Source organism: Cyprinus carpio, chromosome A10, assembly GCF_018340385.1.
Source record: "Cyprinus carpio isolate SPL01 chromosome A10, ASM1834038v1, whole genome shotgun sequence".
In the NCBI taxonomy this organism is placed as follows: Eukaryota; Metazoa; Chordata; class Actinopteri; order Cypriniformes; family Cyprinidae; genus Cyprinus; species Cyprinus carpio.
The window spans coordinates 15,171,557-15,183,454 of record NC_056581.1 but is presented as its reverse complement, the minus strand read 5'-3'; the positions used below and the strand labels follow the sequence as shown (position 1 = coordinate 15,183,454).

The window sequence follows — 11,898 nt, the reverse complement described above, 5'->3', positions numbered from 1 at the left end:
TATTCTCTACATTTCATTTCGACTTTTTTTCTCGAAACACAACGACTTTATTCTCGAAATTTAATGAGTTTATTCTCAAGATTGTCTTTTCGACTTTTTTCTCGAAATTTAACGAGTTTTTTTTCTCGAAACACAACGACTTTATTCTCGATATTTAATGAGTTTATTCTCAAGATTGTATTTCGACTTTTTTTCTCGAAATTTAATGAGTTTAATCTCGCAATATAATGACTTTAATCTCGATATTTAATGAGTTTATTCTCCAGATTGTATTTCGCCTTTTTTTCTCGAAATTTAATGAGTTTAATCTCGCAATATAATGACTTTAATCTCGAGATGGTTTTATTTTTTTATTAATGCTTGGCCCTAATCCTCTTCCGTAGTGGACAAACAATGTGTGTGTGGTTATTTTTTTTTCTATTGACTATTATCAAAATTACTACTGCTAGAATCAACAGGAATAATAATAATAATAATAATAATAGTAATTATAAAGCAATTAGTTTTCCAAAAGTAAGAATGAACTACGAATTCAAGTAAAATTTTCAGTCATCTTATAAAAAGTGAGCCATCCTACTTTTAAAAACACTTGCTATGACAATTAATAAAAAGTTTAGTATCACGGAATTCTTGCAAAACTTATTGAAAAGAAATCATTATTGAAAGAAATATAGGACGTTTCATATCATAATAAAATAAATTATTTTATTTAACAAATTACACAATTATGGTCTCCAGTCTGAAAAAAACCTGCGTGTGATTTGGCATTTCTTTATATTTACAGAGTTTACTAATGCTGCTCAAATGTGTCATTAATGTACTGACACAAAAATATATAGTGTAATTTAAAGGCTACAAATATAACTGATGTAAATGACAAGAAAAAAAAAAAACAAAGTTTAAGGCTGATGTATCTGTTCATTTTCAGAGAAGCAAAGCAGCAGATGTTATAAATAAAAAACAGTCAACAATTTTATTGAATAGAATAGGCTTTATTAAAAACCGTTATTGTACGATATAGGCCTATTCTTATAGGCTACACAGACAAAACAGTCGGAGATGCATTTATGCATTTTTTTTTCTATTTTACACGTTAGTAGTAAATCAAGACTTTGCATGTTCTCTTGTAAAATAAAATAATAATAAAAAACAACATGGGGTAAACTGTGTACAAAAAGCGAGTAAAGAACTCTCAACATTTGGCTACTAAAAAGGTCAGTTTAATCTTGCAAAATCTTTTAATCTTAATCTTCCCGTTAATAAAAAATCTGACTACACTACACAATTAACACTGTGACACCATACAGTTCAAAAATTAACCTTATTTTACATGAGGGATTAAAGTATATCTTTCAGTATATGTGTAGCACTTGACTAATTGGATTAATAAAATGTTTTAATGAAAAGTTTTTTATTTTTTTTATAAAAGTCATAGTAGCCATTTGATAAAACAATTTTAATTCAAATTAAGTTGTTAACTTATCCTTAATGTAACGGGTATGTCTTTATCATTACAAAATTATAACAAACTGTAAAGCAATTACTCTATATAACTCTATGTAACTATATATATTAACACACACATCAGTTAAAATATGTGTGTTGATCTGATTGATTCTACTGTTCTCATTTGTAAATGTAAATGTAAAATTGCTATCCTGAGGCTGGTTTATACCAGTGTATACCCTACCAGTGTAAGTATAGCAGATAAAAGTTAATATTCATTAAATAACTGTGTGGATAAATTAATACATACAATAAATAATTTGTCATTATACAGCATCAGAGTGGGTGGTAGATGGGTAGGTCATTCTGATCCAGACACTGTATAAATGAAAGGACAGTAAGAAGATCAGAACAAACTCCTAACAGGAGGAGACTCACACATGGCCTATGAGACAGATGATCATGAGATTCAATACTGCTTTCCTGCCATCAACTCATCATGTATCAGGGGAATACACTCCAGGCATGAATCCAATATCATGTATATGTTTTTTTCATTGCTGTCAGCATGGACTGTGTTTCTGAACCTTCTGGTGATCATCTCCATCTCTCACTTCAAGAAGCTTCACACTCCAACCAACCTAATTATTCTCTCTCTGGCTGTGGCCGATATGCTTGTAGGGCTTATTGTCATGCCTGTGGATGCCATCAAGCTAATTGAGACATGTTGGTACTTTGGAGACACTTTCTGTGACATGTTTATGATAATCATGGGACTGCTTCTCTCAACATCTATTTGTAATTTAGTTTTAATTGCTGTCGATCGTTATGTGGCTGTGTGTCACCCTTTATTGTACCCACAGAAAATAACAGTGACTAAAATGTTAATAAGCATCTGTCTCTGTTGGTTTTTCTCCTCAACTTACAATATTGGCTATTTAGTTAGTGGCAGATATTTTGAAGCTTCCCAAAGATCAGATGTGTGCTATGGAAAATGCTATTTAGTAACTTTTTCTTGGATATTCACTGACCTTTTCTTTTCCTTCTTGTTACCTTGTACCCTGATTATAACTTTGTATTTGAGGATTTTTTATGTCGCACATCAGCAAGTGAAAGTTATAAACTCTCTGATGAAGAGTGGTAAATGTGTAACGGAAGGATCAGTGAGGAGGAAATCTGAATGCAAAGCTGCACTGACATTAGGAATCATTGTGACAGTTTATCTGCTTTGCTATATTCCCTACTATATATTGTCTGCAACAGGTACTACAGTAATATCTTCTGCCACAATTACATTTCTTTTATGGACTTTGTATGTTAACTCCGGTCTGAATCCTCTTATCTATGCTTTATTCTACCGCTGGTTTAAAATATCAGTTAAACACATCTTAACATTTAAAATATTCGAGCCAGCATCCTCTCTCATTGACATTTTTACAGATTATTAATGATTTCTGTGGAGGATAAACCACAATCTCTAATGCTAACATACAGTTCTAAAGTCATAAACCCTATTCACACGGGATTAGTATTACCTGGTGACCTCCAGTCATTTGTAATAATTGCGGAGGTAGTCTGTGATTTTAATCCCATGCGTATCGGCCATGTCAGTAATTTGTAAAGTAAAAATTCCCCCGCAAATGACCTACCATATTTCGCTGAACACAGAGGTCCCTGGATAATATTAGTCCCATGCGAATAAGGCTTTAGTTTGAGGTTTAAATTTAAAATGGAGACATTCATTAACAGAAGAAATAAACAAGTACTTACCATGATACTCTTGTGTTTCATTCTATGTTATGGTCATGGCCTTATTTTTTATTTGGTGATTTTTAACATTGAAACATGTTAACATGTTGATAGTTTTGTTTGTGTTTAATGTTCATTCTCTGTATATGTTGTAAGTAATATGTATCATACTGGTCTGGACAGTCACAGACACACTGTATTCAACCATGTGACCACATATTCTCTTTTACTGTGCTTACAGAACAGGGTCATCAACGTTCATGATAAATGTATTGCAGAGTGTGTGGTTTTGATTATATATGTTTAATTATGTTTATGAAGTTACATTTTATTGAAGTAGGTTTTGACACTGCTGTATTACCTGTCATTTACAATTATATGTGCTTTGTAAATTCAATTAGTTTATATAAAGCTCAGTGTGGTGATTCATTTAGTTTTGGTTATCTGCATAAAGTTAAATCTGGGTATAATTGATTTTTATTAACGTTTATAGTCATTAGCATGTTATATACCATTTATATTTTAATAAATATGAAATAAATGTTAAAATGTTAATGATAAATATGATGTAAATAAAAATATATAGCACTAAAAGGATATCATAAGATGCTAATCCCACTCAAACCTCTGAACTTAGCTGCAACAATTTCTTAAAAATATGTACAGTTATATAGAAAAACATAACAGACAAACAAGTGTAATCACAGATTTGTCAGAAACAGTACCAAAAGTAGTCCTCTCTGGCAGAATACAATACTTTTGTGTCAGGAACAGAGCAGAATTTAAGTTTAAGAAAATATTATCCCAATCGACTTGATAAAGGCACACATTTCTCATTCCCATTACCCTGTTTATGAACGCTGCCAAGAATGGAAATTAAGATAATTGAATAATACAAGTTTTATGAAATATTTTATGAAAATATGCAAAATGAGACATTATCAATGTAAATATGCATTAATTTGCATACATTTTCAAATGTGACATTTGAAGGCTGGATAAAGCCAGATTTTGTTGACATATTTGTTTGATTTTGTTGATATATTAGTTTGTTTACAGAGGGGTTGTTAGATATTTCTTTTTATCTTTTCTTAAATCAAAAGATACTGTCAACAGACAAAAACACTTTTAGGAATAAAATGTTGTATAAATCAGGTGAATTATATATAAACAATCCCCACTGTAAAAGCCTTCAGAATATGGATAGGAATAAGACCGAAAAGATGTAAGTGGTATGCAACTGCTGCTGAAGTGGATGTTTCTAACTCATTTTGAGAAAATGGTAGGCCTGCTGAAATTTAAATCTACAGACGCAAACAGATAAAGTGCAGTAAAACACTTAAATGTGTATTAAATTACTACTTGGAAACAACACTTTAGAAAAAGGCAACACTGCGTGAAAAGAGGAATTTCCGGGATAAATCTGACATTGGAAATTTCAGTGAAACTTAAGGTGTATGACCCGTGTACGAAAATTTCCCAGGCAAGTGTGCTGAGTCCAGTACATGACCATACACTTGAGATGCACAGAGATTTCCGGATACAGGATATTTCCTACTGCACACACTAGACGTGTTCAGAGATTTCCAGTACACCAGCCCTCATAAAAATTAAACATGGTTTTATAACAGTAAAAGTGTATACTATGTTTTTTGGCAGTTTGACTGCCATTTGTATAACCGCAGTTTTACTACAAAATAGGCTACCACGTAAAACTATGGTTAGTGTACCATGGTTAATTTATACATACAGATGGTTGGTCTGGGAACGCCCCGTCACGTGATGTAAATTTAGCCCATGGGGGAAAACATTGCCTTGGCGCCAGTTGAAATACACGGGACAATCACGCCGAAGAGTTGCTGTGTCGTTTTCTGCACCGCCAATAAACTAACAAATTAGAAAGTGGCATGCATATATAATTAGCCTTATCATTATACCTTCAGCAAATCTATGTAGCCTAGTTTCGAACCTAAACTCGCATGAAAACGCGTCTGCGAAGAGGTGTAGTCTACGTGATACGCTGTATGCCCACTAGAAAAGGCCAAGGATTTCTGTATACCCACTTAAAAAAGCGTGAGGATACGTAAAGTATGTTTTGTGTCCGAACTTTCACACTTTCATTCATAAATTCACCCCGTCTGTGTTTGCGAAGTGACACGGATCGAATCGCGGAATCCAGTCAAAAATGGAACTTGCTATATAAAGCAGAACGTCACGGAATTTGGCTATTTTTGAATGAATAAATCTAAAGTATGGCTGTACAATGAACCTATGGAGTAGTTCGAGGTCTACACTCAATACAGACTGCAGTCTGTGAGTTAGGGATAACTGTCAGCACAGTCTCTCGGCAACTTCGTACTTCTGATCACCGTTTTACAAAAGGATTAATAGTTTGGAGTGAAGCATACGTACAATTGGTAAGTGACAAGGTTTTATGGAGTTATAGCATGCAACATATACGAAAGTTGATTGAGTTATAGGCTAATGTTACCGCTACAGCTACTGCGATGTCTTACCTGGAGATTCAACCAGATAAAATATGTCTGGAAACGACACCTCCGGCCATTTGGTTGGGTCATTGACCCAGTTTTTAATTAAATAAGGGCAATCATAAGCTATTGCAGTTAATTTTGCAATGTACCGTTGCCGGTCGGCAGGCGTCAATGACTCGCAATACAACATTTTTGTCATTCAAATACGCATGATGTTCGCACTAGCTGTTGCCTATCTGTCAGAAAGCTGGTGATCCACTGACAGACAGAGCTAGGAACAGAGAGCTGGGTCAGTTTGGTCTGGAGGGCTGTTGGGATGATGGTGTTGAAAGCCGAACTAAAGTCCACAAACAGGATCCTCACATAAGTCCCTGTTTTGTCCAGATGTTGCATGATGAAGGGCAATCCCAAGTTTATTGCATCATCCACGGACCTGTTTGCTCGGTAAGCAAACTGCAGGGGGTCCAGTAAGTGTCCAGTGATGTCCTTCAGATAAGCCAGAATGATAAATGAGTCTTTTGAACAGAATCGCAAAATTTGAGTGAGATTAATAAAATAAAATCCACACTATTCGCGGTAGTTCTGTATCTCGGGGTTTGTTGTAGTTTGGTAATAGAGGTAATGAACAGAATATATCATGCAGTGACATTCCAGGCCTCGCATTTAGAGCTGATTCACACGAGACTTGCAATTCTTGACGCCCTTGAATCGATTCTTTTTGGAATCGACTCACTGTTCTTACCCCTCCCACCATAGCTGTTGTTAGAATTTGCGCGGGCGTGCTGACAGGACGAGCTTGTGTGTTCTGCAGTGAGACATTTTAGTGAACCATTTTAAAAAACATGTTTACAAGAACATGACATTAAACGTTTGATGTAATATTATTTTTTATCTGTATTTCTAGCATGAAAACTTGGTCTTTAAAGAACAGCCATCAATTAGGTAACTTGAACACAGTTTTTGAATACCATTCTATTACTAAAGTTACCCTTTATTCAGTTACTAAATCACTTTGACTTGCTTTGTTTTTTTGTTTTTGTTTTTCCAATTATTAAAGAAGTTTATTTTAACAAAGTTTAGGAGAAACATTTTCAGATAATCCAACCAATTAGCATCAGAGGAAGTCTATATATCGCCGCTTTTCTCACCTCCAGTCCCAGACAACAGCAGGCCAAATATGCTTATTCTGTCTATTATATATACATATGTGACCTTGTGAATTGCTGTATAGTTCAGCTAACAAAGTAGCCAAACTGTTTTCATTACATTTGTATTATCATATTATGTTTCATCATTCTAACTTGTGTTTAAACAATGAAAACTGTATAATGTATTTATAGAAAGTGTGTTGTATTATATTTTTTTATAGGATCCTCTATTCCCAGACCCAACCATTCTTCTGAAGGACTGTGAAAATATGAACCCTTTGAACCACCGGTGACAGTTTCCACATGATAAATAGAAAGGACATGGCAGAGGATGAGAGGGGTATTGATATTTCACTGAAATTAGATATCATTTAATTACATTTAGTCTGCTAGTCAGAATTATAGCTTATTAAATACAAATAAATAGTGGTTCATGTTTGTTTTGGGATAGTGGTTCATGAGTCCTTTGTCCTGAACAGTTTAAATGGCTGCTTTTCTTCAGAAAAAATCCTCCAGATCCTTCACTTTCTCAAGTTTTCCAGCATCTTTTGCATATTTGAAGCCTTTCCAGCAATGAATGTATGATTTCAGATCCATTTTTTACCCTGAGGACAACTGAGGACGCATTTATTGATTTTCAAGAAAGCAACACAATTTATTAAGAGAGATGGGGTGTGAACTATACTTGAATTGGATGAGCAGGGAAAACTAATTTTTTTTTTCTGAAATCAGTATTAAAAAGTATGTAGCTTCTGAAGGGCAGTACTAAATGAACAGATATGATCTTTAAACAAAACAAGAAAAATTTACTTATAATCCTGTTCAAAATACACTTAATGCATTGTGTTTCTTTCTGGAGCATCAGTGAATAATGTTTTCACCTTTTATAATAGTTGTGTATTAGTCCTTAATTTTTCCTCAGAGTGAAAAGATAGATCTGAAAATGATTAGTCATTGTTGGACAGGGGCCAAATATGCAGAAGATGCTGGAAAACCAAAGAATTTGCAGGACTTGGAGGATTTTTCTGAAGAACAGCAGGCAGTTGAACTGCTTTGGACTCATGAAAAACTATCGCAAAACAAAAACAGCTGTGGGTCATCCAGTGTATGTAAACTTTTGAACATTTTTATAAATTATACATTTTCATTTTTATAAAATCAGTAAATGTAAATATCTATTATGTAAAATTGCTTATTCATGAAGGTACTAAATAAAAATAGCATACATTATTATCCTTCTTATTTTGTTAAAATGATTGCATATTCTGCTAGGGCACAGAAGGACAAACTCAGTCCTGGAGGGCTACTGTCCTGCAGAGTTTCGCTCCAACCCTAATTAAACAGACCTTAAGCTAATCAAGGTGTTCAGGATCACTAGAAGGCTACAGGCAGGTGAGTGTGATCAGGGTTGGAGCAAAACTCTGCAGGGCAGTGGCCCTCCAGGACCGAGTTTGCTCATCTCTGTGCTAGGGGTATGTAAACTTATGAGCATAACAGTATCTTCTGTAGCTTCTGAAAGGCAGAATTAAATGAAAAAAAAAAAAAAAACATGCCATGGTCCTAATGGTGCCATTAGAGTTGTAGAATAAGTGTGTGTGTGACTGTCTGATTGAGAGAGCGGTAATCACTGTCTTGGCTCGAGTGTCCATTGCAAGTGTATTCATTATTGTGTTTTTTCTTTTGGTTAGTATACATTTTTTATTGTTTCTTTTCAAAATTATTTTATTTTTTAATCAGTTTAATGATGTAATTTAAGTGTCTGTGTTTGCAAAATAGTTAAAATATTTTTCTCAATCTAAATGATGTTGCAGTCCTGCTGAGTTTGTATAATAATATTTGCACTTTCACTTCAAGAAGCTTCACACTCCAACCAACCTGATCATTCTCTCTCTACTGTGGCTGACATGCTTGTTGGATTTCTAGTGATTCCTGTGGAAGCCATTATGCTGACTGAGACGTGCTGGTACTTTGGAAATGCTTTCTGTGGTCTGTTTAATTATCCTTGGACTGGTTCTCTCAGCATCTCTCAGTAATTTAATTTTTATTGCTGCTGATTGGTATGTGGCTGTAAATTACCCTCTAATGTATCCACATAAATTAACAATGACCAAAAGTTTAGTGAGCATTTTCTCATTTGGTTTTGCTCCTCTTTCAATAACAATACAATTTTAATCAGTAATGGATACTTTGATTCTTCACACAGAACATATGTGTGTTATGGAGAGTGTAGCTTAATGATCAATTTTGCCTGGAGAGTCACTGACCTTCTGTGTTGCACAACAACAAGTGAAAGTAATACACTCTCAGATGAAGGGTGGAAAGCATATTTTAAATGGTTCAGTGAGAAAGAAATCTGAGAGCAAAGCTGCTATTACTTTAGGAATCATTGAAGTAATTAATCTCTTCTATTTGCCAATCAATTATTATTATTACTATTATTTTCCTCTAATGGAATATAGTAATCCCTTCCGCCTCAGCAAATTTTCTAACATGGACAATGTGTTTTAACTCAGGTCTGAATCCTCTCATCTGTGCTTTATTTTGGTTTAGAAAGTCACTTAGACATATCCGAATACTTCAGGCAGCATCCTCTCTGGTGGACATTTTTAAAGATCATCATTAATAATTGATACAGTGCTTTCTACAAGGTGTAAAGCTTGTCATTGGGGCAATACTTTTTCAAAAGGTACACCTTTTACCTTTCTTACCCATAAAGGGTACTGTACATAGTTTTACCTTAAAGGTACTTATTAGTACCTAAATATTTTAGTATTAATATTAGTACTTTTTGAAAAGTCACTTGCTTCGTTCGTCAATAAATCAGCCTATGAATCACTCATTAAGACAGGGACGTGAACTCATTAATGTACGTGAAATCCTGGGACCAATATACTTAAAAAAGGAGTCCGATAAAATGTATCCAATTTCCATTTTGACCAGTAGATAATATATTCCAAAGAAAGAAAATCATATTACTTTATGCCATTCCGACACTACAGTTTATTAGAGATCCATTTAAGAAAAACACTCTTACGTGAAGCTGAGCAAGGAGATTAAACAACGTCCTGTTCAAAATGTTCTTTATATTTTTAGCAGCAACACCTAACAATAAATAAAGTGGATTGAGCTCACATCCTCTATTAAATATAAGACCGTTTCCTACAAATCTGTTCCCAGTATTTTAATCTTTGATACATTAGATAGTTTGCGAGTCTGCCCTCCTTTTGTTTTTTTTTTGTTTTTTTATAATGCTTTTTGCTGGCATTCTCACTAAAGACGATACCCAAAAGTTTCAAACTTGTGTTTTTGATAACAATTGCTCTTAAGAAGTTCAATTCATGATAAGTTTTAACAATTAAGCCATTGCACAAATACCACTTACTTGGTAGCAAATAATGCTCAAGAGTAATGGCACAGTAATACTGATGTAATGAGGTCACAGGTATGTGTTTCTTAAATAGGCAAATGCTTTAAAAGTTGTTTAACAAATGATAATCAAGGAACAGAGCTATAAAGAAGTTTTTTTTTTTTTTTTATGTTGAAAATTCAGATTGTCTTATTATAGATTCCCTACAAAAAAAAATAAAATAAAAAAAATAAAATAAAGAACACAAATTACACGGTGAACACAACCTTAGACTAAGACTTATTTATTTATTTAAAATGAAACATATTTACCTAGGATACATTAACTTGATAAGATTAGTTTCCTTGTGCAGCATCAGTGTGGGCGGTAGATGGGTTGGTCATTCTGATCCAGGCACTGTATAAATGAAAGGAAAGTAAGAAGATCAGAACAAACTCCTAACAGGAGGAGACTCACACATGGCCTATGAGACAGAAGATCATGAGATTCAATACTGCTTTCCTGCTATCAACTCATCATGTACCAAGGGAAAACACTCCAGTCGTGAATACAATATCATGTATGTGTTTTTCTCATTGCTGTCAGCATGGACTGTGTTTCTGAACCTGCTGGTGATCATCTCCATCTCTCACTTCAAGAAGCTTCACACTCCAACCAACCTGATCATTCTCTCTCTGGCTGTGTCCGACCTGCTTATTGGACTTATTGTGATACCCATAGAGGCCATAAATCTGATTGAGACATGTTGGTACTTTGGACACATTTTTTGTGGACTTTTTGTAGTCATCATTGGACTGCTTCTTTCTGTGTCTCTCGGTAACTTAGTTTTAATTGCTATTGATCGTTATGTGGCTGTGTGTTACCCTTTACTGTACCCACAGAAAATAACCATGACTAAAACTTTATTGACCATATGTCTCTGCTGGTTTTGCTTTTCATCATATTTCACTTCCTATGCAATTAATAACGGATATTTTAACACCTCACACAGATCAGATGTGTGTTATGGTGATTGCTCCGTTATACTAAGTTTTGCATGGAGAGTCTCTGATCTGATTTTGTCCTTTGTGTCTCCTTGTATTCTCATCATAACTTTATATTTGAGGATTTTCTATGTTGTACATCAGCAAGTGAAAGTCATAAACTCTCTGATGAAGAGTGGTAAATGTGAAATGGAAAGTTCATTGAAGAGGAAATCTGAGAGCAAAGCTGCTCTGACATTAGGAATCATTGTCACAGTTTATCTGCTTTGTTGGATTCCGTACTACATATGTTCTATGTCAGTAATCACTTCCGCAACCATAAATGTTTTTACATGGGTTGTGTATATTAACTCAGGTCTGAATCCTATGGTCTATGCTTTATTTTACCCCTGGTTTAAAAACACAGTAAAATTCATCTTAACTCTGAAAATATTTCAGCCAGCATCCTCTCTGGTCAATATTTTAACAGAACATCAATTGCAATTAAACAGGTGAAGTCTCCACTCTGAGAACCATTTTACATAAAATGCAATTGTTATAAAGTCCTAAGGTAGATAATTATAATAGTTTATCCCTTTAATTTACACTACACGTATTTTAATATTATGTAGTTTGTTTCATGAAGTTACATTTCTTTATAATTGTACTCTGTTCAAATGCAGGTTTTGTCAGAATTTAACAATTAAGCAAACTTATTTTCACAGTAAGTTTAA

At 34.1% G+C, this 11,898-nt stretch overlaps 1 protein-coding gene and 1 pseudogene across 1 annotated transcript; both read left to right on the top strand.

Moving 5' to 3' along the window:
* Nucleotides 1-1,832: 1,832 nt before the first annotated feature.
* LOC122146530 lies at nt 1,833-2,894 on the top strand (annotated as a pseudogene).
* Nucleotides 2,895-10,574: 7,680 nt separating this feature from the next.
* Nucleotides 10,575-11,680, top strand: LOC109111247 (trace amine-associated receptor 13c-like). Its single transcript, XM_042765711.1, has one exon. It carries the CDS (start codon nt 10,661-10,663, stop codon nt 11,678-11,680), a length of 1,020 nt encoding a protein of 339 aa, XP_042621645.1. The 5' UTR covers nt 10,575-10,660.
* The last annotated feature ends 218 nt before the right edge of the window (nt 11,681-11,898 follow it).